Source organism: Hoplias malabaricus, chromosome 6, assembly GCF_029633855.1.
Source record: "Hoplias malabaricus isolate fHopMal1 chromosome 6, fHopMal1.hap1, whole genome shotgun sequence".
Taxonomy (NCBI): Eukaryota; Metazoa; Chordata; class Actinopteri; order Characiformes; family Erythrinidae; genus Hoplias; species Hoplias malabaricus.
The window spans coordinates 35,982,243-36,005,996 of record NC_089805.1 but is presented as its reverse complement, the minus strand read 5'-3'; the positions used below and the strand labels follow the sequence as shown (position 1 = coordinate 36,005,996).

The 23,754-nt window shown below is 39.1% G+C and overlaps 1 protein-coding gene across 3 annotated transcripts; it reads left to right on the top strand.

Annotated features, from left to right (window-relative positions):
* The first annotated feature begins 58 nt into the window (after window positions 1-58).
* si:dkeyp-120h9.1 (Y+L amino acid transporter 2-like) lies at window positions 59-23,754 on the top strand. 3 transcript variants are annotated; one of them, XM_066673877.1, is made up of 10 exons: window positions 59-1,135; window positions 5,113-5,703; window positions 17,895-18,020; window positions 18,509-18,653; window positions 18,745-18,868; window positions 19,406-19,509; window positions 19,874-19,970; window positions 20,062-20,211; window positions 20,826-21,009; window positions 21,411-23,754. In XM_066673877.1, exons 2-10 carry the CDS (start codon window positions 5,259-5,261, stop codon window positions 21,506-21,508), a joined length of 1,473 nt encoding a protein of 490 aa, XP_066529974.1. In that variant the 5' UTR covers window positions 59-1,135; window positions 5,113-5,258; the 3' UTR covers window positions 21,509-23,754. The 3 variants fall into 3 exon arrangements, with proteins under 3 accessions (XP_066529974.1, XP_066529976.1, XP_066529975.1); XM_066673879.1 differs by having other exon boundaries at window positions 59-1,141; XM_066673878.1 differs by lacking the exon at window positions 59-1,135 and adding an exon at window positions 1,168-2,372.

Below are 23,754 nucleotides of genomic sequence, written 5' to 3'. Positions count from 1 at the left end.
CACATGAGAAGTTATTGCACATGATTATTCGCATTGTTGGGAAAGACAGTTTTGCTAACATTCTCCTCTCCCCCACCTCCTCTATGGAGTCCAGAGGACAGTCTAAGACTGAGCCAGCCCTTCTGACCAGTTTATTTAGCCTCTTCCTGTCCCTATCAGAGCTTCCACAGCCCCAACAGACCACAGTTAATGACAATAGTTTCTTTGCTAATGTCAAATGTCTTGTCCTAGGCACGTCTTGCCTAAGGATATGTCATAATATGTATAAGACAGACGGGTATTACAAAAACTGAGCTTTGTAAATTCTGCACTGCAGTTATATTTATCACCAGAAGGTGGCAGAAACACATTATTATATTTTGCTTCTCGCCTTAAATGCAGTCCACCCATAATATATTGACCACCTTCTTGTTTCTACACTCACTGTTTGTTCTCTCAGCTCCACTGACCCCACAGGAGCACTGTGTCTGTCTGTTGCCCTGAAACGTAGTTAGCACCTTGTTCTTCACTGATCAGGACCCCCCCAGGGCCAACACGGAGCAGGTATGATTTGGGTGGAAGTCATCAAGCTGCAGTGACACTGATGTGGAGGGGATGTGTTAGTGTGTGCTGTGCTGGTATGGGTCGGACACAGCAGTGCTAACAAAGTGCAACAAAAGGACTACAGTCTGTACGTTTAGAAGTACACAGTGCTCCTGTATTGTCAGTGGAGTGTAGAGAACAGGCAGTGTGTTTAGAAAGAAGGAGGGGGTCGAAATATTAAGAGTGGGCTGCATATAATAGCAACACAAGTCATGAAAATCCTAAAATAAATACATGAAAAGTTGTTTCATCAGTTATTCAAATATACACATACATAGGGATACGGAAAATAACGTGTATAGGTATGTGTTTATCTGAGAAAGAGAGATAAGGGACAGTTGCCGCACAACCTGTGAGTTCAGTCTCCAGTTTCTTCCTGATGAGATATGTTTAGGGGCGGGAAGAAGCTATTGAAGGTTTGAGATTTCAGTCAGAGACTTCCCTCTCAGCTTCTGTTTTCTACAAAGTAGCACATGTGGACATCACCATAATCCTTCTCCTCACAATCAACACGTGGACCATCATTGGACACATCACCATCCTCCAGCTCCTCGTACGTGTAAGACCTTACTCTACCGCCACAGCAGGGACCTGACGGTGTCTCGTTGGGTGAATGGTAGCTAGTCACTTGTTTGGTTCCTCCGGACGTTTTCTGTCAGTGATGTTCATCTTTAGCTTTAGCCTTTTCTTTATTCTTGTTTCATATGTGGTTGTTCGTTTAAACGCGGTTTAATTGACTTTACCAGCGTTATTTTGGGGTAGCAATTAAGTTATACGTTAGCTAGCCGGCGGCTAATATGAGGAGTTTAGGACACGTATTTGGCCATCTGCGAAGAGGAAGCACGCCATTGACTCATTCAACCGACAACTAATGGGATATTAAACCGGTTTAAGACACAAAGATAAGGCAGTTTAAACTATGAACGTTAGTATGAGTCAAGGGAGAATTCTGTAGGGTCTGTGTATTTCACACGGAGAACCGCAGAGTCCGGCCGTATCACAAATGGACCCCTAGTCTGTAGTTCACAACAGAACTCTACAAAAAACTTTAGTCTCTATACATTTAACCTCTTACTCTAAAGCTACACGGTTTATAACAATTGCGGCTTTTGTAGAAATTTTTGGAAACCCCATTACCTTTGTAAAATTCATAAAAATAACAAATATTAGCTTCAGGATGTTGGAAATGCAACAAAAGGTAAATAACATTGTTTATGGTTTACACTACAGACCCGGGATTCACACACGTGCACACTTAATTACTGGACATAAAGTGCACTACTTGGGTGTAAAATAACTGACATATCTAGTTACACAGAGTACACTATAAAGGGAGCAAGGAGCCGTTTGAGATGAAGCCGAACTGGGCTCGGATCAGACCGAGCAGAGGATGATGAGGGAGGCGAGATTAATCCGCGATGAGTGAGGCGCCTTTGTGCAGCAGGACCGAGTTACATCCAACGTGGACCTGTGTGTATTTCATTGACCGGTGTCATTGGGAGTGTGTATCGATATGAAAACCCTGACAGGACGAGTGACTGACTTCTGCACAAAGCATGAACACCGAATAAACGAGGACCACGCCGCTTCACTTTAAATCCCCTCTAGATAATACTTAGTGAAGTTAAGAGTGGTCGAACATGTGCCGGGATTATTTATTCACCCGAGCTAATGGTGGGCTCTGTGAGCACGTGGGAGATTTCTGTTCTCAGAATTCGTTTGATCTAAGATGCTTTTAGGAAAACCAGCCTAGTTGTGATCAAAATAGAGAAGAGTAGACATTGTGGAAGGTAAGTTTACCCGTTATTTTTTTTATATATATAATGCTTTCAGGCATTAGGACGTGTACATAAATTGCACTTGCTTTGAATGACTTCAGCACATCTGCAGCTGCAGGACATTTCTCACACTGCTCTGGTTTTATTTGGTTTCATTCTGTACCTAATTCCATTACAACCTGCTGTTGCAGGGTTCCAGTCACACTGGAGTGGCTCACAAGCTTGCAACGTGATTGTGTTGCAAGATAAATATGAATGGTCAGATAAATAAAGACGTCTAGTGAACTATCAAGTTTTTAACCTTGTTGACATGTTTATGTGGTATTATTTTGTATGCTAGGTGATGCACTTGACACCATGTTTGAGTGTTTGAAGTTTAAGCTGCAGTTTTCAACAGGACAGATTCAGACATAGGACGTGAGCAACCAATCCAGTCAACTTTTGGGGCAGGGCTTTTGAACTCCAGGCCAGTGGAAATAGAGGCAGTGTCTAAGTCAATGTTCATAGATCTCAGAAAAAGAGTACAGTAGAGGGAATGTTATTGGTCACTAAAGCTACAAACTGTGTAAATGTACATTGAAATGTACAACTGTGGTTTTGAAGTTAATTTGTGTTCCCTAAAGGTAGATTACATTCTCTTCTCCAGAAGGAGAGGGGAATATTTGTAATCTTCCATTACAGAACTGTGTAAAATAAAAGTCCTGGAGATGAAATTGGCCATATGGAGCAAACACAATTATAAAATCTACCGTTATAAAAGAATAAGGTACACTTATGTTCTCTATTAAAGGTACTGTAAAAGTACTGTAAAGATACTGTACCTTCGAGAGTATCACCACAGTGGTAGTTTTTCTAACAGGTGTTACATCTAAGACCCTTAAGACAAGTGGAATTTATTTTTTGTTTTGAAATATCTTCTAAATATGTAATTTATCGAGCTGAGATGATTTGTAACAGATAAATCAAAGGGGAGGAAAATGAATGAATGAATACATGAATACATTTTAATAAAGCAGTCCAAGTTTTAGACAAAAGCTAATGGAACGGGGAAAACCTGTTAGGTTGTGGTTCCCTTCCCCCGCGGTTTGTGTCTAAAACTGGATCACCCACTTTTATATCAAGTTTTCTTCACTTTTGTGTCCTTTTTGGGATTTATATTATATAATATAGTGTATGGTACAAGTGGATCAGACATAGCACTGTTTGCTGAAGTTCATAAACATTGTGTCCACTCTGTTAGACACACCCACCTCGTTTGTCCACTATGTAGATGTAAAGTCAGAGAGAGTAGCTTATGTGGTTCTGCACAGTTAGTGTTGTCATACTCTAGTCTTTTATTAGTGAACACAGAAACCTTTTAGCTCGATATTTTTGTTGGTGATCTGCTCTCAGTCCAGCAGCACTGTTGTGTCTGATCTAATTGTACAGCACAATAAACAGAAACATCCCACCCCCACGTCAGTGTCACTGCACCACTGAGAACGATTCACTACGCCAAAACATCAAGCGTGGTTTGAATCTGTGGGGATCTTGACCATGTAAAGGATTGGGTGAAAGGTGGGCAGACAAAGTATGCAGAGCAACAGATGGACTACATTCTGTAACTACAGAGAATGTACAGTGAGTGTAGAAACAGGAAGTGAGTGTAAAATGCTCTGTAAGTCAGTCACCCAAACTCTCAGCCCATATACAATACCCAATAAAATGGACAATAGATTCAGCATCAAATAGTTTATAATCACTGGTTGGATCCAAACGTCTGTCAGACATTGATGATACTTGATTATAATGATATGATTCTATAAACACGGTGTATCTCTGAGAAAATGAAATAAATACAATGTGACAAAATGTCAGAGGCCACACCTTCTACACGTATGTTCATGCTGATGATATCCATGTTGTTATTCCATTGTAATTCCAGGAACATGAAATCATTGCCACTGGTAGCTTTCGCCACAGGCACTCAGCCCTCACATAGTTAGAGAGTCTGATATCTGTAGTTTATTAACATGCCCACATTGTAAGGATTCACCAAATTGCAGTCTGATTGGCTGCTTGCAGATATACATATTCATTTATTGTTTTATACTGGCTCTTAACTGAAGTTTTGTTTGAACTAAGGCAGTCATGGCCTAATTGTTAGAGAAGAGCGTTTCAGTTCCCACAACTGGCAAGAAAATTGTGGTGGAGGGAGTGAAGCACTGTCGTCTTCTGCTCCTCCAACTCCTCCACCGTGTGTGTGTGTGTGTGTGTGTGTGTGTGTGTGTGTGTGTGTGTGTGTGTGTGTGTGTGTGTGTGTGTGTGTGTGTGTGTGTGTGTGTGTGTGTGTGTGTGTGTGTGTGTGTGTGTGTGTCCGCCCGTGCCCACTGCCACAGATGGGATAAATACCCTGCTATATGCGGAAGACATTTCATCGTACACTGTACAATGACAAGTAATTGAACATTAATTTCAGTGTTAATTACAGCTGCACATAGGGGGGTAAAATAGCAATAGTACACAGGTCTTGGTAACAATAAATGGCAAAAGGCACCAGACTCTATCCAGAGAGTCTGGAAGTGTGGGTGTGGCCAGTGGGGTATAGGGTGGGATTTTCTAACATTTTTTTTTTTTTTTTTTTTGGCGGGGGGGCCTTACATTTTCCCTGACGCAAACCTGTTCGACATTCTGAAATGTGCGTAAGTGTTTTGTGGACAGCTGAAGCTTGGTTGATTCTTCATATTGATTATTGTTCCTTCTTATTCTACAGATTTGACCCACCAGGATCAGATGAGAACCAAGACCACGATGACCAGATGAGTCCTCACTGAGAGCTCTTGTGATCCTCCTCTGTCTACTTGTTGCCTTTGTCTGCTTTTTGCACATTGCATTTGTATTTACACAGTTTGTGTAATTATGGGGGATACAATGGACACAACCCCCACCAAATCTTTTCGTCTGAAACAAGAGATCTCTCTTTTACATGGTGTCTGCCTCATAGTGGGGAACATGATTGGCTCTGGCATTTTTGTATCACCTAAAGGTGTGCTATTTTATACAGGTTCCTTTGGACTATCCCTAGTCGTTTGGGCTATCGGTGGAGTTTTCTCTGTTTTTGGTGCTCTTTGCTATGCTGAACTCGGCACCACAATCCGCAAGTCTGGCGCCAGCTATGCCTATATTTTGGAGTCTTTTGGAGGTTTTCTGGCTTTTATTCGCCTGTGGACTTCACTCATCATTGTTGAGCCAGCTTGCCAGGCAGTCATAGCTCTGACCTTCTCAAACTACCTAGTTCAACCCTTCTATCCGACCTGTGTGGCTCCATATACAGCAGTACGCCTCATTGCAGCTCTCATCATTGGTGAGTTCTCTTTTCTTGGAAAGTGTACATACCACACACTTGTATAGAGAAGTAAGAGGACATACGTTACTAAATTACAGTGGAGGAATTAAATTAAGCTAAAGTAAGTCATCGTGAGGACAAACTGATGACAACTGTCTGAGCTTAAATATAATTTATATATTGAAATGTCTTCTAGGACAGTTCTCTTCATTTGCACTGAGACAATATCCTGGTATGACTCAGCGTAACTGATGTATACTTAGTTCTTGGATTGCGTCATCTTATTAATTATTTGATGTACAACAGCAAATACAGCTAGGGAAGGCAGTTTTCATTCTCCAAAATGAAGTTAATGAATGGTGTTGTAAAGGGAAAACAAAAACCCTATATAACAGCAAGTGACATGTAGGAATGTTTAGTTGACAGCAAATAGGAAGTGCAATCTCGTCACAGTAGACAACATCTGAATTATGCGAAGAGATGTAGTTAAACCAGAAAATGTTGTGCTTTGTGCTGATGTAAAAATTAACTCTGGCCACAATCACCAAAGTTATGCCTTTGAGTAAAAGGAGAATAGTCTGATGAAAAGAACGTCTTGCACTTTGAAAATTGGCTCCTTTCTGTAATAGAATTTAAAAAATTCCATTGAAAAATAGTTCAAGAAATTCTAATTGTTATATGTATCATGACCAAGTAATTAGATCTTTGTTCAATTAAATTCTTTCTATAAACTTTTTAAGTGATAATTTATTTTGATTATAGTATAGTTTAAACATATATTTATTTCTCGTTACTGCTTTCAGTGTTTGACTTTTTTAACCTTAGACTTGCTAGAACTGCAGGCTGGATTGTTTTAATAACTGTCAAAGTGATTTTCTCACCTCAATATCATAGAGCATTGAGGAGATATCAGAATCTAAGCATTAATGTTTTTAAAAATTAATGTATATTTTAAAAATTGCCTAAAGGGAATAGAATAGTGTAGATACCATGCAGCGGAAAAGCATCAGTAGATTAACATTTAAAGAGAACTGAGTATTAACTGAGTAGGAATAAAATACAGTAAAATTGAAACCATGCAGAATGTTTAAACTGAGTAGCCCAGTATACCCTGAATTCAATTTATAAAAACATCAACCAATACCAAAATCATCCCTATATGATGTGAGCATTGGGGGCATAATTACTTCAGGGAAATGAATGTCAATTTGACAGATCTAAACTTTCTTGTGTCCTGTATTTTAGCTTTTTAATTAAATGAAAGCTTGGCTCATCCTAATGATTGGCTTAGTCAGTTGAGAAAATGACCTGCAATATAGTATCTCTAGTGTGCTCTGTGTGAATGGAGGTGATATCCATCTAAACAGCAGGGCCTTAGCAGTTTGTGGTTAACATTGTGTTAGTGTCTTTGTATTTGCATTGGTAGGTCTGACAAGTCTGATAACTGTCCTCCATAAATCCAACTGTCAGATGGTTCAGGCCTCTTCCGAGTCGTTTGTGCACGCAACTCGTTAGGATGTTTACTGCTGTATGCTTTCCTCTTGGATTCAGTTTAGTAACCTGGCCCTTTGGAAACTCTAGGAGACGGCACTAAAAGGCCTTTTTTTCCCCCTCCTTCCAACCTTTATTTAACCAGGAAGTGCCTTGAGATTAGCTCTTTTAAAGGGAGACATTGCCGAGATAGCACAGAGTTTCAAGTTACAAGAAACAAAACAAAAGAAAAATACATAATACAAACATAAAACCCAGCTTAGGAGTATCATATGCACTTTTAAGTATTTACTTTTTTTTTTTAAATCAGGTTTTAAACTCACTCATGGCGACAGGCAGTAAGATGTTTTCTAAAGGTTATTCCATCACCAAGGGGCAACATTTGAAAAACCTTTTCTGCCCAATTTTGAACTAATCTTACTCTGTAGGATTACTTTTTACAAGAGTAAGAATCAAAACATTGATTAGTATGTGATTTAAAAATGTCCACGCAAAGGAAGTTCACCCAGCAAGCCTTTGTAAATAAATACATATGTCAGTACTGCTCTCTCCCCAGGCTTAAAGAAGGCCAGGCAGCTAGATTGTGAAGCACACAATGATGTGTATAAAATGCTGAATTAGTTATAAAACATGAACTGTGATATACAAAGTCTACACGAGTACAGAGGAGCTAGCATGCATGTAAATAATATCCCTGTAATCAAGAACACTGAAAAATGAAGCTTGTACGAGTATTTTCCAGGCTGCTAAACTTCCTATTACGATAAATCAAAACCCAGCCTAAATTTGAATTTCTTTGCAAGGTTCACAATATGCACTCTAAAAGAGAGGCTACCATCCATTCAAATACCAAAGTACTTATAGGATGATCCTCTTTCTGTTTTGACCACTTCCAAGTTATGAATGCCAACAGAATCTGAAAATCTGAGGATGAACTCTGGAAAAGATCTTGAGTTTGGTTTTGTTAACATTGAGAACCAACTTTAGACCATACAAAAACAGTCTATAATTCATCAATAGCCTGATTCCAAGAAGAGGCAACTGAAAAGATTACTGTATCATCTGTATAGAGAGACACCTTGAATGTTCACCTTTTTTGCCTTTAGCTGAGGACTTACCTAGCTGTGCGAACAATTTGTTTGGGTTTAAGGGAATTTTAGGTGTGTGTTATATGTCCCTGCTTCAAAGATCCCTTGATTGTATCTGGAGGAACAGTTCATCCTTGTCCCCAGGCAGCTTGGCCATTCCACTGTCAGATTTTCAGCGTTGGTAACAAACAAACAGTTCCTCAATTCTTACAGTGAAATGTCTGTAAACTTTGATCTGTATTGCTGGATAAATATCACATTTTTCAGAGTTATTCTGTGTAGATGCAGATTTCTGTGAGAACAGAACAGCTTTCTCTTAGAGACTCTCTGTCTGCTGTTGCTCTGAGACTGCTGTAGTCCCTTAGTGAATTATGCTAATAACATTTGCCTGAATTACCTGGCCAGTTTTAAATGATTTCAAATCCTCATTAGCAATGCTTTATCACTTTAATGCTTAATCTCTACCAGATACAGATCCACTCTCAGTTTATGGGAAAGTGGCACAAATTTACACTAAACATTCAATGTAGTTACCTCCTTGTGTGCTGTCTATAAGTCAAAACTCAGATTGACATATTGCATTGTATGTCAAAATATGTCACATATTGCCAGTAAACATTTTTACTATAGTTTATGAACCTTTCTACAGTCTCGGTTTTGCTTACTTGCATATTTTCACGGGCATCCAGATGGACGCTGTCAGGACGGTGCAGGCGAAGATGAATGCTGTCACATTGCAGAAGTTGAACAAGATGTAAAATTTTCCTGCCATGCTGATTTGTTGTCTATTCTGGGGCTGGGGCTCTTTTGCATTGTGAGATGTGGATCCACGTGTCCCTCTCAGCAATCTTCACTGCGGTGTGAGTAGTTGGGAGCACCTGGAATGGTCCTTGCCAGCGATCTGCTTTCCAGTTTGTCCTCTTGTAGACCTTAGTCAGGATCCAGTCCTCAGGTTTCACCATGTGTCCTGTGTCGGCTGGGCTTTGAAGAGATTCTTTCACCCTCCTGTGTCACATCAGACAAAACAGAACACACAGTTGCACAATATTTTTGCATGTGATCTTCTTCCAAGGCCAGTGTTTCTCTTTTGGGAGCACATCTTGTATTTGGTGGATGGCCAAACATTATCTCAAAAGGGGAGAGGTTCGTCCTGGACGACACTCTTTCTCATACTCAAGCACACCAGCGACAGGGCTTCCACCCAATTTAGCCCCATTTCCTGACACACTTTGACCAGTTTTTGTTTTATTGTGCCATTTGCTCTTTCTACTGCCCCTCCACTCAAGGGTGATAGGCACAGTGTTTGTGTAGTGGTATGCCAATTACTTTGCTGATGTGTATTAAAATTTTGCTAACAAAGGATGGCCCATTGTCAGATGAGGTTTTCCTAGGAATACCAAACCTAGGGACAATTTCCGTCAACAGTATTTTTGCTACTGTTGTTGCATATTGGTGAGTGGTGGGGAAAGCTTCTACCCATTTTGAAAAACATGTCAACAATCACAAGCACATTTCTTTTTCAGACATGGTGTTAATTCACTAAAATCCATTTGTAGGTGATTAAAAGTCATGTCAGGTTCTGGATGTCCATGTGTGTGCTCATATGAAATGGCTCCTGTCGAGTTTACCTTCTGACACCCGCCACCAATATAGATGTTTTTCTCCCTGATAAACGTGGTTCGGGGTGTAAGGCCCTTGTTTTTAGCACAGAAATTGTAGCTCCAGTGTGAATAAAAAAAAAAAAAAAAGTTTTGTTAGAAGCTTAAACTTAAAACAATCTTACCAGTATCCAGGGGTGTGTTCTGATCCCTGTATGATTCATGCCTCCTCTCCCTCAAACTGTGTCTCTCTTGCTGGCTGGTTCTCAGGACAATTAACAGTGCTGTGTCCCATTTCGTTAAAATTGTAACACTTGTATTGAGAGAAGTCTCTGAAGCCAGTGCCACCTCTTCCACATCCTCTACCTCTTCCTTGCCCTCTTCCTCGGTCTCCTCTGAAACCAGCTTTTGCAGCCTCCGGCACAGCACACTGCAGTTGGTGCTGCTCCATTTCTCTCTTTTGTTGTCCTTTCTTTTCTTTATCATTCAGTCTTTTTTCGACATGAACTGCAAAGGCCAGGATGGTTATTTTAAGTGGTTTTCCCACGGGCTCATGTCATTTCCGGGATAGTCAGCAGGTTTCTGAAGTCCGGAGTGAGCTTCGTGAATTTGTTCCAGTTCATGTAGATAATCTGTGTCCTTCTTTCTGCTTGCACTGAGACAGTTTGTCCAGATTCAGTCTAACTAGAAACACTGCTTCAATTCTTATATAGAGGGCAGCTACTGCAACTTTGTAGGGTGATCCCCATACTGTATGTCTTTGGGAAAAGGAAGATTTCCTTGTACTTTTAGTTCATTCCAGTTTCATCTTGTGTGCACATGCCTTTTAGTTCATTCACAGGTGGTTTCCACTCATTCACAAAAAAAAAAGTCTCTCCAGGACTTTAGCATGTTGCTGCAAACGTTCAAATTCTTCATCCTTTTCCTGACGGAGGATTCCTCTCGTCTTCATCTGTTTTACCACTTTGGTGTTGGGTTGAGCTTTTGGTGGCTGGGGAGTAGCTGAGCTTAGAGAAGGGTTGATAATGACTTCATTGCCAGCACTCACCTCGCTTTCATCTGTGTCATTATTTGGCTCGGGGGGAGGAGGAGGCCAATCATACAGGGATTCTTTCTGCAAATTCAACAACTGACCACAGATTACTGTTTCCTTTTTTTATGTGAGGTGTCTGATGTGTGTGTACACGCCTGGGCTTCCTTTTCCTTATCTGCCTCTTTTTGTGCTGCCTGTCTCCACTTCCCATAAGCATGCCAATTTGGTTTCCATGGGAAATTCCCTGGTTTATTTTTTATTTTGTTACTATTATAAGGTTCTTCAGCTTTATCAGACCTGTCTTGTGGAGCTAATTGTAATTGTTGTTTAAAGTTGACTATTTCACTTATATTTTAATGTCCCCTTGGGGGGGAAAGTGACCGTATTTTACCCATTCATTTAATTGAATGCAGCTATCTGGTTCCCTTTGTTTCATGCCCTCTATTAATTTACCAAAAGGAGGTTCGTTGCAATGCACTACTGGGGCTGGGAAAGGTTTCCCTTTCCCTCCCTTTGAATTATCTTGACCCATTTTGAGATTCTTGGAGCAACCAAGAATTGAATATCTTCACACAGACAGTATTCTACAGACGTCACACATGCATATAAACCCCTTCTGAAATGCAAGATATTCACCAAGGATTTTTGAAAAAAAAATTCTACCACCAGGTTCTTTTCCAAATTTCAGCACGTCAGGGATGGGAGGTCAGTCCATGTCCTATTCCTCAAACATGTGAGATGGGGTTCAAGGGGTAATCGGTCCCTTTCCACTGGAAACAGCCCCCCCCCCCCTCCAAGGCAGTGTGAAATCCTGCCAATGACGCCAAATTGTGATGGAGAACATAAAGTATTACGGAGTGTATATAAAGTATTAAAAATTGAAATCTAACAGAGCATTTGCAATCAGAAAATAGTTTATTTAACCTTAAGGTGGTCAACACACAGTAGCACAGATTAGTATATAAAGGTGGACAAAGAAGATGTTTCTACGTCATAAGCATAAGATGATCACACAAGTTTCTGCAAGCTTAGTTTCCTTGGAGAAATTCCAGTTTGGGGGTTGCGAGAGATACGCTGGCGAGTTTGGCTGCTGCTTCTCCCCCAGTGAAAATGTATTCGTATTTGATTGTATTTGTTTTTTCTACCCGCTGTGTGCAAAAGTTCTGCGGAACCCAACACATTGTATCAAACTTTGTACTGGATTTACTGTAATATGAGCCTTGTGGATTTGTCTCCCGGGCTATGTGGATTATTTCAGGATTTTTTCTCTGGCTTTTACCAGGCTGTTATGGCTGCAACTTCCATTGTGGCCTTATGACGAGGAGGAGGATAACGTATCCTTTTGATTAACTTTTTATGTTCCTAAATGCACAGTGTAAAACTCCTGCTCCTCTATTGATGCATCGTCACCTTGGTATTTTGTGACGATCTAAATATTGCCATCGGAATCTTGGTCGGACTTATAACTATTATCAGCACCCCAACATTATTTCCTGTGGGCATCGAATTGCCGTAAATCGTCCCAGGTGACGGTAGGCTCAACTGATCACATAAATAACCGGAACCTATGTTATGTATCTACAACATCTCTATATGCCCCGAGCACTGATCATAATCTTAAATGTGCTATGTTCAATGTTTGTTCCTTAAATAATAAGGCAACGTTTGTTGCTGATGTTATTTTGGAACATGACATCGACCTGCTCTGTCTCACGGAAACCTGGCAGCGGCCCAATGAGTATTTCGCGCTCATTCAGACTCTGCCTTCACATTATCAATACGTGGTTAAACCTCGTTTAACTGGTCAAGGTGGAGGACTTGCACATCTGTTAACCTCAAAGTTAACAGTTTTAATCCCAAATAAGATATCGATTGAGTGTTTGGCACGATTGGTCTCTGCTGTTAAACCTGTATTGGTTCTGCTTATCTATCATTCCCCAAAAACTTCATGTTTTTATGGCAGACTTTTGAGTTAATCTCCACATTTATTCCTGTTTATGTTGATTTATTGCTGCTTGGACTTTAATATTCATATAAATTCTGGTAACTGTCTGTTTGCTAAAGCATTTCTTAATGTTCTACAGAACTTCAATCTTTCTCAGAACGTTGATTTACCTACTTATAATAAGGGCCACACCTTGGACATTGTTTGTTCTATGGGTCAAACCCTTTTAATTTTAAAGGCATTGATCTGTGTGTATCTGACCATAAAGCTGTGTGCTTGGATTTTTCAATACCATGTCAACAGTAAGGGCAGCATCAATCATGGCAGTTTACATTCCGGAGCCTTAAAAATACCAGTCCTCCTGCTGTTATGGAGATGCTCAGTCAGAGTCCGGTACCTGATTGTATAAATCCGGATCTGCTAGTAACCCACTATGATAAAACATTGTCACGTAATTTAAACCACCTGGCACCTCTAAGAACATGCTTGGTAACATTTTATCAGCTTGCTCCCTGGTATACTGCTGACCTGCGCAAGCTGAAAGCTGTTGGTTGTCACCTTGAACGTCTTTCAAACCGAACTGGCCTGACTGTGCATGCCTTTGCTTACAGTGGTCATGTCCTGTTTTATAAGGAAAAACTACAGGAATCTAAAACACTCTATTATGCTAATGTTATTCATGGTGCCTACGGTAACCCTATATCTCTCTTCTTAACTGTCAATAAACTATTGAGCCCTACATACAATTTACTCACAGTTTCAACCTATTGCAACTAGGTTAAACATTCCACAACTATTTTCTCAGTTCAGCAGCAGCTATTTTTCTACCTTCAATACTGTAAACCAACAGTATGTTTCACAAATTAAGTTCTCAAGAGTAACTACATGTCAGTTAGACTCTATGCCAACACAGCAGATGAAAACCTGTTCTCCATTTTTCTGTCCTCTTATTACCAAGGTTATCAATGCTTCACTTAGCCCAGGAATGGTCCCAGCTTCTTTAAAACTGTTAGCTATTACTCTGGTTCTCAAGAGGCCTGGCTTAGATCCTGAGAATCTTGGAAATGATATGCCCATCTCTACATTTACATTTATGCATTTGGCAGACGCTTTTATCCAAAGCGACTTACAAAAGGAGATCTAACATTCAAACTACAACACAAATTATGCAAAATTATATTATTAATTATAATTATAAATTATACATCTCTAATCTCTCATTTCTTGCTAAACTGTTGGAGCGAACAATAGCTGCTCAGTTAATAGAACATATTGAATCATGTGATCTGTTTGAAGTTTTGCAATCAGGATTTAGGAGGAATCACAGCACCGAAATTGCTCTCGTAAGGGTTGTCAATTATTTGCTGTCTGATGACCAAGGACCGCTGAGTCTGCTTCTCCTATTGGACCTTACTGCAGCATTTGATACAGTATGCCATAATCTTTCATTAAGTCAGCTCCAAAAATATGTATGGCCTAACTGTACTGCATTAGCTTGATTTCAGTCTTATCTTTCTGGTAGGCAGCAGTTTGTTTCAATGGGAGGTTTTCAATCTGACATATGCTCCTTGCACCATGGTGTCCCCCAGGGCTCTGTTCTTGGGCCCCTGCTCTTTATCTTGTACAACCTTCCTCTTGGTGATATCATGGGCTCCAGTTTCACTGTTTTGCTGATGATGTCCAGATATATATTATTACAAACCCTTCTCACAGCTTGCCACCTGGTGCTTTGCTGACTTGCTTAACCGATGTGAGGGCTTGGATGATAGGCTTCACCCTTTTCTCTCTTTCACTGCTGCCGAGACCATAGTCCATGCGTTTGTAACTTCCAGACTCAACTACTGCAATGCTCTGTTGTATGGCCGACCTCGTCTAGCTTTGAGCAGGCTGCAATATGTGCAGAATTCTGCTGTTAGGGTACTGACCCATATAAGATCATGGGAGCATATTACTCCAGTCCTAAATTTTCTTCATTGGCTCCCAGTGCAGTACCGTATAAAGTTCAAGTTGCTTGTGTTGGTGTTTAAATCCTTGCATGACCTTGCCCTTTCTTGGCATACCACTTAGTAGCTGAGTTGCTGTCATTCCCAATCGCGTCCCCTTTATAATAATACCACTAACAGTTGACAGTGGAATATTAAGTAGTGAGAAAACTAATAATTTTGTATACACAGTCTGCATTAGTGATCGACCTATATATTTTTTGTCTTTTTTTATATAATCGGCATCAGCCAATATATTAGCACAAGAGGCTGATATTTACACAATACACACCGGCAATGCTGTGGGCAGCTCCGTCATTCTGGCCGTTAGAGCACCCTTTGCGTCCATGTTGTCATCTTACAGGCAGACATCATTGAGCACAAGTACAGGAGTACAAGCCTCCAACATGTAGCTGCATGCCGTCTCATCAGAGAAAACAGTATGAATTATTTTCTCTTCTTCAGCTCTCACTATTTGTTACTGGCTGCTCTTTGTAACATACACTCAATAATCTGCTATCATAAACTACTAAGCTGATAGTTGTAACCTAGAACATCAGCATTATTTAGCCTCTTATTTCACTCATTGGTCGGCAGCGAATATAAAAAAATCACTCATTGTTATATCCGTCAGTATATCTCAAGTACAATAGGTCCAAAGTCAACAGTTAATGTACCAAATTAAAGCTGAAAGTCACTGATTTTCATTGATTTAATCATTTGATATATAATCCCTCTGATAAGTATTTATTGCTGTTATTGGAAATTATGAAAAATTATTAGTGACCGTACAGATTTTCTAATTTTTCACAGCGCCATATTTGATTAGTGTGTACATGTCATACACGAATCGAACGGGCAGACTCTCAGGCTCACGAGGATATACGCTAAAATGTAGGACTAAGGAATTAAAGCCAAAAATATAAGATATTCCAAGCTTCAGGTTTCTTTATCACTAATGACAAAACCTCTGCTTCTCGAAGTCTGAAGAACCCACAAGCGGCTCACACACAAAGTTAGCACAGCAGCAATCTGATTCTCTCCGTCAAACCGTTCGTGAGTACTGGCCAAAAAAAAAATATTACACATTTTCAAAAAATAATTAAAATATTATCCTCATGTCACCTAATGCCGCATAGCTTAGACTCTCAGCTTTCCAATGACATGTCAATCAAGTCTGTAGACCAATCAGGGGCAGAGTTATGGCAATGCACACCCAAGGAGGAGGGACAAAGACGCAGCAGAGCGGATATGTTTTCAGTGCCTAACAGACCCAGACACTGAGACTCAAATGGTTCTGTTTGACAGCCACAAGCTCCACAATAATCAAGTCAATAAACATGTTTCAAAGCTCAGATGTCTTTCACTAGTTACGTTTCCCCCACTGAGGACATTTAAATGCAGCAGGGGGTGTGGGGGCGGTTGCCTTGCTCTACAGCCAATCAGAGTGCAGCTCTCGCCTTTTAACATGGCAGTCATTTAAAAGAACACTGTACTTTGTGAGAAACAAGTGTAAACATCGGAAATAAACTCAGTACATCAGAATAAAACACACCATAACTAAGGGTTTTTTACTGCATGGGGAGGGGTAACTTTCCACTTGGTGAGGGACAGGAGACTAGTTTCTCATTGAAAGTAAAGAAAAACACTTAAGATGTTGACATTAGGTCTAGAAAAGATATTTACACTGCAGTGGCGATTGCTCTAAGACTGCAAGGGAAGCTCAGCTTCCCCTAAAATGTGAAAAAATAAGTGATCAAATATATACTGTTGTATGTACATGTCATTGAATAAATGTGCACTACAACGCGCTCAACTTTTGTTCAGAATCTGCTTCTTATCACTGGTAAAGATGCGGCTTTCCTCTCAATCATTCCCTTCACAGTGCTTTAGCGTCCACAGAGTTCAATAGCGAAGCAGCGAATCGAGACGCGTGATTGGATAAATGCTGGGCTTTGTCCCGCCCATCAGACGCTCAGCGTCTCTGGGGGTCTATAGGGCAGTGGGCTGGCCTAAGCTGGCCCGGACGCTCAGCTTCTGCATGATGATTGGATGATCTCTCTGAGGCTGAATCCCTTTTTGATTGACAGCGAAATGAGCGAATCAGCTAGTCAAGTCCCTGGAAAAGACGCCTTGTTGGTACGACAGGGTCACAGATCATTTTCTTAAAAAGGAACGGAGGGTAGAATTTACGTATAAATAAACCGACACATTTTATGATGTAGGCCGAAATTGAGCTTCCCCTCCTTGAAAGACCAGCATCTGCCACTGATACACTGTATACACTTACTTTTGCAGTAAAAGCAATCATTTTCCTTATGGAGAGCTTGGGTCTAAAGAGACACTTGGAGAGGCCATCTGTGTACTGTCTGCTCCAGCTTCAATAACTTAAAATCAGTATGTCGTATCAACTCCAAATTTTACCTGATGAAAGTAGACCCCATGGAGACGCAATTTTAAAAAGAAAAAAGTAATGGGACTCATGAACTCTTCAGTTTATAGTCACTAACATATATATATATATATATATATATATATATTTTTTTTTTTTTTTTTTTCAAAATAAGACAAGCTCCTACATTTATTTATTTTTATTATTTTTTGTGGTTTTCATAACCTGTTGACCACTTCATATATATTTCAGGCATCGGCCATCAAAAAACCCATATCGGTCAATCATTAGTCTGCATGTCTAGGTGACACTGAAGTGGTCAAATACCCGAATTCAATTATTTAGATGGGGCAGTATAGTGCATATTATGTTCAGAATTTAATTGAGTCATAAAAAATGTGTCAAATTCATGTTACATAGCTATTATTTACTTTAAAAGCCAGGTGTTACTTCAGATCTTCAATAAGTATTTAGGCGTCCCAGGCTAACAATGCCATGAACTGAAAGTCCTACCAATGGTGCCCATAAAGAAATGTCAATTGTGATATTATTTTAAACTGTGATATTACTTAGGCCTAATAAGTCATGTTCTGTGTTTTCTAATGATCAGGTATGTTTTTTAGACTGTTTTTACAGAAAACCACTCTCTTACACTTTGTGCATTCATATTCTCACTACAGCTCTGCTAACATTCGTGAACTGTATGAAAGTGAAATGGGGAGCCATCCTACAAGTTATTTCTACTGTGGCAAAAGTCCTGGCACTCATCGTAATCATTATTGCTGGGATAGTAATTTTGGCACAAGGTAGGAAAATAAATTCTTATTCTTTGTAATTAAAGGTGAAATACTGGACTATAATTAAAAAATGGTTATCTAAACTATGTGGACAAAAGTACTGGGATACCTACAGGAGGTTGTATGACATCTCATTCTAAATCCATAGGCATTAATATGGACTTCCGCTCTTTTAGAGAGGCTTACCACCTCAGTCATAGTGGAACAGAAAAGGATCTTCCTTAAAGTTTTCCAACTCAGTTGGAAAAATACGATTGTCCAAAATGTTTTATGGTAAAGAATTAACCTGCCCCTTAGCTGGGATTAAGGGGCCTAGGAGTGAAAATACTTGAACTGGCTTGTTAAAACAGTAGCATGGTATTAAAGTAACCAATTCGATGAGCTCTATAAAGATTTTTCCATAGTTAGGAGGTGTGTCTCGATGCTTTTGTCCACGGTGTATGCTTTTGGTAGATGAGGGTCATAAACTTTGTATGATTTAAATGTTTTTTTTTCAGGTAAAACTGAAAACTTTCAGAACTCTTTTAAGAACTCTAAGCTGAATGCAGGGGATATGGCCTTGGCCCTGTATGCTGCTCTCTATTCCTACTCTGGCTGGGACACACTCAACTTCATCACTGAGGAGATCCAAAACCCAGAGAGGTAGAAATTGAGCAGTACAAATGGAAATATAGTTCCTCTTCCCTTTTATTGTTTTTTGAAATGTTTGTTTTTTTTTGTTTCTCCTCACCAGAAATCTACCTCTGTCTATAGCCATCTCCATGCCTATCGTAACTGTGATCTACCTCCTGACCAACATTGCATATTACACAGTTATGGATATGGACACTGTGCTAAATAGTGAAGCTGTGGCTGTGGTGAGCTTAGCGATTTAATAGATTTTGTTGAACAAGTAACTACAACCTTGTTTCATTTGGGATTTGTAATTCCTTGGCTCTGGCAAACCACAAAACAGATTGTAGTTGGCAGCATCTGTTCAGTGTAATTTGGTTTTTACAGTTTTCATCTGCTGGTCTACTGATCTGGTTAAGTAGAGGAAGCCTAAGGCAAACGTCTCTCTCTGTAGGGACTCTCCAACATTATTACACAACAAGAGATGCTCTGTTGCCTAGTGATGGGCTGACTGTATGGAACACATTTGAATACAATTAAAACATTTTAGAAATGGCATGTTTATTATTTTCTTCGTGCGTTTTAGTTTTTTTTAATTAGATAACTTTTATTATACACACTTTGTAATAATCATTGAATGTTTATAATTGCATTTATAATAGCAAATAATAAAAATGCAAATGAAATCAAACAAGTAAAGCAAAACTATTAACAAGTCAAAACTGTGTCTTACATTGTGATGTGTATGAGTATGAACAGTGTGCACACTTATCTGTTTATAGACATTTGCTGATAGTGTCCTTGGTTTCGCCCGCTGGCTGATCCCTCTTTCTGTTGCCATTTCGTGCTACGGAGGCCTCAACTCCTCCATCATTGCTGCATCCAGGTCAGTGTTCACCACTGGAGGGTTAAGATTTAGTACTTAAACTCTGCAGAAATTACTAGAAAGAGTAAACAGTATGGTAAGTCATAATTAAATTATTATTATTTTTTTTTAAATTAATATTTCTGACTATTTATAACTATTTCTTTTTATGAAGATTTTGAAATTGTTATAGCCTCAAAGACTAAAGTCTTACAAATTAGCTTTAATTTGTGACTTAATCTTTGTTGCACATTTGTCTTTATGATGATGGCAAGGGTGATGTCTTAACCATTTATGATCTAGTTGTGATTTCTTTACATACAGAATCAATCCCATCTTTATTGTAATAGAACTGTTTTATCTGTTACCGCCATCCAATATCAAGGTTGTTCTTTGTTGGATCAAGAGAGGGCCATTTACCCAACTTTCTCTCCATGATCCATGTTAATCGCTATACACCTATCCCAGCCTTGCTGTTTAATGTAAGTAGCAGAAGATTTCTCAAATATTCTTTTGCTAAAGCTAAAGTTTTGTGTTCATTAATGCACATCTTTGTGTGTGTGTTTTTTCTAGGGTGGCATGGCCTTGCTTTATCTGTGTGAGAAGGATGTGTTCCGTCTAATTAATTACTTCAGCTTTAACTACTGGCTGTTCCTTGGCCTGTCCATTGGAAGTCAGATATACCTGCGCATAAAGGCTCCAGAGATGCCTCGCCCAGTCAAAGTGAAGCCTCTGTTCCTCTCTTGGTTTCTGTACATCTGAATCTGAATCTTATTCACAAAGAGATATCTGTTAACGGAAATACACAATATACACAGACAATGTTAATCTGTCTAGCAATTGACATTATCAAAACCTATGCAGTGAGTTATATGCAGTCATATGGACTGGATTATATATGGCATGGGTTATTACACTACATGGGAAACTACTCCTTTAATGCTGTATTTAGAAATCATTGCTATTCTAGTTTTCTATTTTTGGAATGCCTATATACTAGATATTAGAACATTTGTAGTGAGGATTTGATCACACTCAGCCTAAAGATAATTAGTGAAGTTGGATACTCATGCTGGAATTAAATCTCCACACCATCTCATCCCAAAATGTTATCATACAGTGCAGCGTCACTCTAAAGAACCCAGTCTCACTGCTCCTCAGCCAAATTTATATGGGCTAGTGACATGAGGGTCATGTTCTGCTGCTCCTGAGTGTCCCTTTCTGTTGGCAGTTGTTTCTTTTTTTGATGAATGTGTGCACATTTGAGTTAACAGTGGGTGTTTTGCTAAGTGGCTGTGTTTGTGTGTGTGTGCGTGTTTGTTTGAATGCATGTGTAGATGAGTCTGTTTTTCCCCATAGTGTACTGTTTATGCACTGTGTTCCTGGTGGTGGTACCACTATACAGTGACTTTCTGAACACACTGGTGGGAATTCTTGTGGCTTTATCTGGAGTTCCTGTCTATTTCATCTGCGTGTACCTGCCTCCAAGATCCAGACCTGCCTTCCTTAAGCAAATGCTTGGTGAGTTGTGTTAGGGCTGGTCAAAATTGCTTTGACATTATCATGTTTACTTAGCCTTTGGTGGAAACAAAGAAATATAATCTTAAGAGGTTCAAATAAAATTTTCCATGCAAGCACCCTTTATAACTGCAGTTTGACAGTGACTTATTCATTAAAGACAAAATTATATGTTGTTGGAAAGACATTTTTGTTTTTTGTCGCCTTTTGTGCAGTGTCCAAATTGATTAATTTTTATTTTGTTTTCTACATTTGAGAGATTTGAAGACTTTAAAAAGCTGCCTTGTTGCCTTCATTCTCTGCGACCAATCGGATTACATGAAGGTTTCAATAAGCACACACCTTTTAAGCATGGTAAGGAATATATCTGAGTAACTAAATCTTTTTCCCCCCTTTTTATTCAGATGTAATCTCACTGTACACCCAGAAGCTGTGTTTCTGCTGTTTAGCAGACCCAGACCTTGACCTTGACAACCCACCTGAAGTGGACAAAACAGAATGAAAATGAGTGGATTAAAATCTTCCACTCCATGGCATTCAAGGACCCAAACATTTTGTATGGAAGACTTTGTCTAAAACTCATATTTGTGTGGTAATTAATTAAATGAAATATTCTCGTGTACACCTCATTTTTATTTTCCAGTCTCAGTAAATGTGGAAAAGGGGGTTGGGAGTGTTGAACTGATGTAAAACGTGCTACAACATGTGGATAGACATTCACACTACACTGTAGATAAAGACTGTTGTGAGTAGCTGCCAGTGTGGCTTAAATGATATTTGGAAGATCTTATGATCCCATGTCTGCTTCTGATATGATGTTTACCGTTCCTGAAAGATCACTTACCTGGGAAAATGAAGGATTATGCTTAACAAGTGCCCAGACTTCTAGAAGACTTATTTATATATACAGGCAGTGAGCAGTTGCTTTGTCATACACCTTATTGTTATCCTCCTACACCATGATGAAGCTGCAGTGCCTTTCGATTACCTTTGTTTGCTTCAAGACTTTTATTTTCACCATATGTTTAAACATAGGTTTCTTTGGATTTAGTGGCAAAGGTTTATATCATGTGGTGAAGTTACAGGTACAGATTTTACTTGGAAATTGCGTAAAGATTATGTCTATAAAATGCCTGGAATATGTTTTTGGACTAGTTTATCCTGCACAACTTGGAATTTATACACAGAAACGTTTGCTTTATTACATACTAATACTAAGGACTTGATTTGGTGGATGGCAATAATACTCTCCAGCCAGTATTATCACATTCCCTGTTGTTCAGTTGTTGCACATTTATTGAAAACACCTGTGCTGCCCAGCGACTATGCTATGTACAATATAAAGTTTATATAAGGTTTCAAATGCCACAAAATCCTCTTAGCACAGGTAGAGTCAGATTAAAACTCTCTTGAATTAAATATCACGGTTAATCACTTCTCTATGATGGATATATTTTTTTAGATTATTATTAATTTAGAAATGTGTTATCCATTTTCAATATTCCACCACTGTGTACAAAGCACCAAAGGTTCCTTTCCTTTTTTTGGACACTGCTTTTTATTTGCACCAGTTGAATTCGTCCTGTTCTTTGTCTGTTTTTACACTTGACACTGTAATCTCTTTTGACACATCATTTTCCATCACATTTGCACAGTGGATATTCAAAGTCTGAGTTCTGGATGCAAAGTTCATTTAAAACACACAAAAAATCATGTAAGGGTACTTTAATTATTAAGTGTGTGTGTGTTACTCTTCAGGGCAGCAGTCTAGTTTATAGGTCTGACTGTGTTTTTAATGTCAGCTGGTTGGGACCTTCAACAAGAATACATTTTACATTTTTATCCTGTTCCTGTACCTAGCAAATCCAAAAACTTTAACTTTTTATCAATGGGGTATCCAGGGAACTGGTTTGAGAACTGTTGACCAAAGTCATAAATTTATTCAATTACATTGTTTTGTTTCAGTGTGAGAAGCTAGATTTTGGATGAGTGTTTGTATAATAATGATTGTGGCTAAAAATCATATTAAGAGCTAGAATAGAACAAAATCAAATGGACCTGAGCACATGGGACAGGTTTGATAACGTTCATTGGTCTAAAAAGCCTCCTCATTGTGCTTTTTCATGGAATTGCAGACGAGCTTTGGCTCATGTTCGGTTATGTCCTGTTACAAAGAGACAAGGTGTTCTTCTGAACATGACTTGGCATTTAACACTAACCTTCAACCTGTACTTTGTAAACTCTCACAACTTTTGCAGTCAAATGTGATCTGAGAGGAGAGATCATTTGATGAGAAGCTTTGTGAAATGTGAGTCTTTGTTCTAAACCTCCGTTTTCACTTTGCAAACATACTGTATAAATATATGCCTTCTCTAAGAATTGTACGACCAAATTTTTTATATTTTTATGAGGTTTGGATAGTTTTTAAACATGTTTTGTCAATATGTTTTATGTTGTAAAATGCAGTTTACCGTTATGTACAGGTCACTCAATGCTGGTTACACTCTGCTTCATTCTGGTTCCATTGTAATCGTTTGTCAGTACTTTTCTGTTACTTTTCAGGGAGAATGTTTGTGTGCGTGTGCAGTCACATCCTCAATGTCAGGACACTTGGCATAAGCAGATGGAGAATCTGAGTTTATTCATTCTTGCATCAGGTCTTAGCATTGTTTTATGCAATCTGTTTGTCACTGAATATGTAGTTATTTTTCTTGTGCAGTCATGTTATACATAATATGATAATAAAGA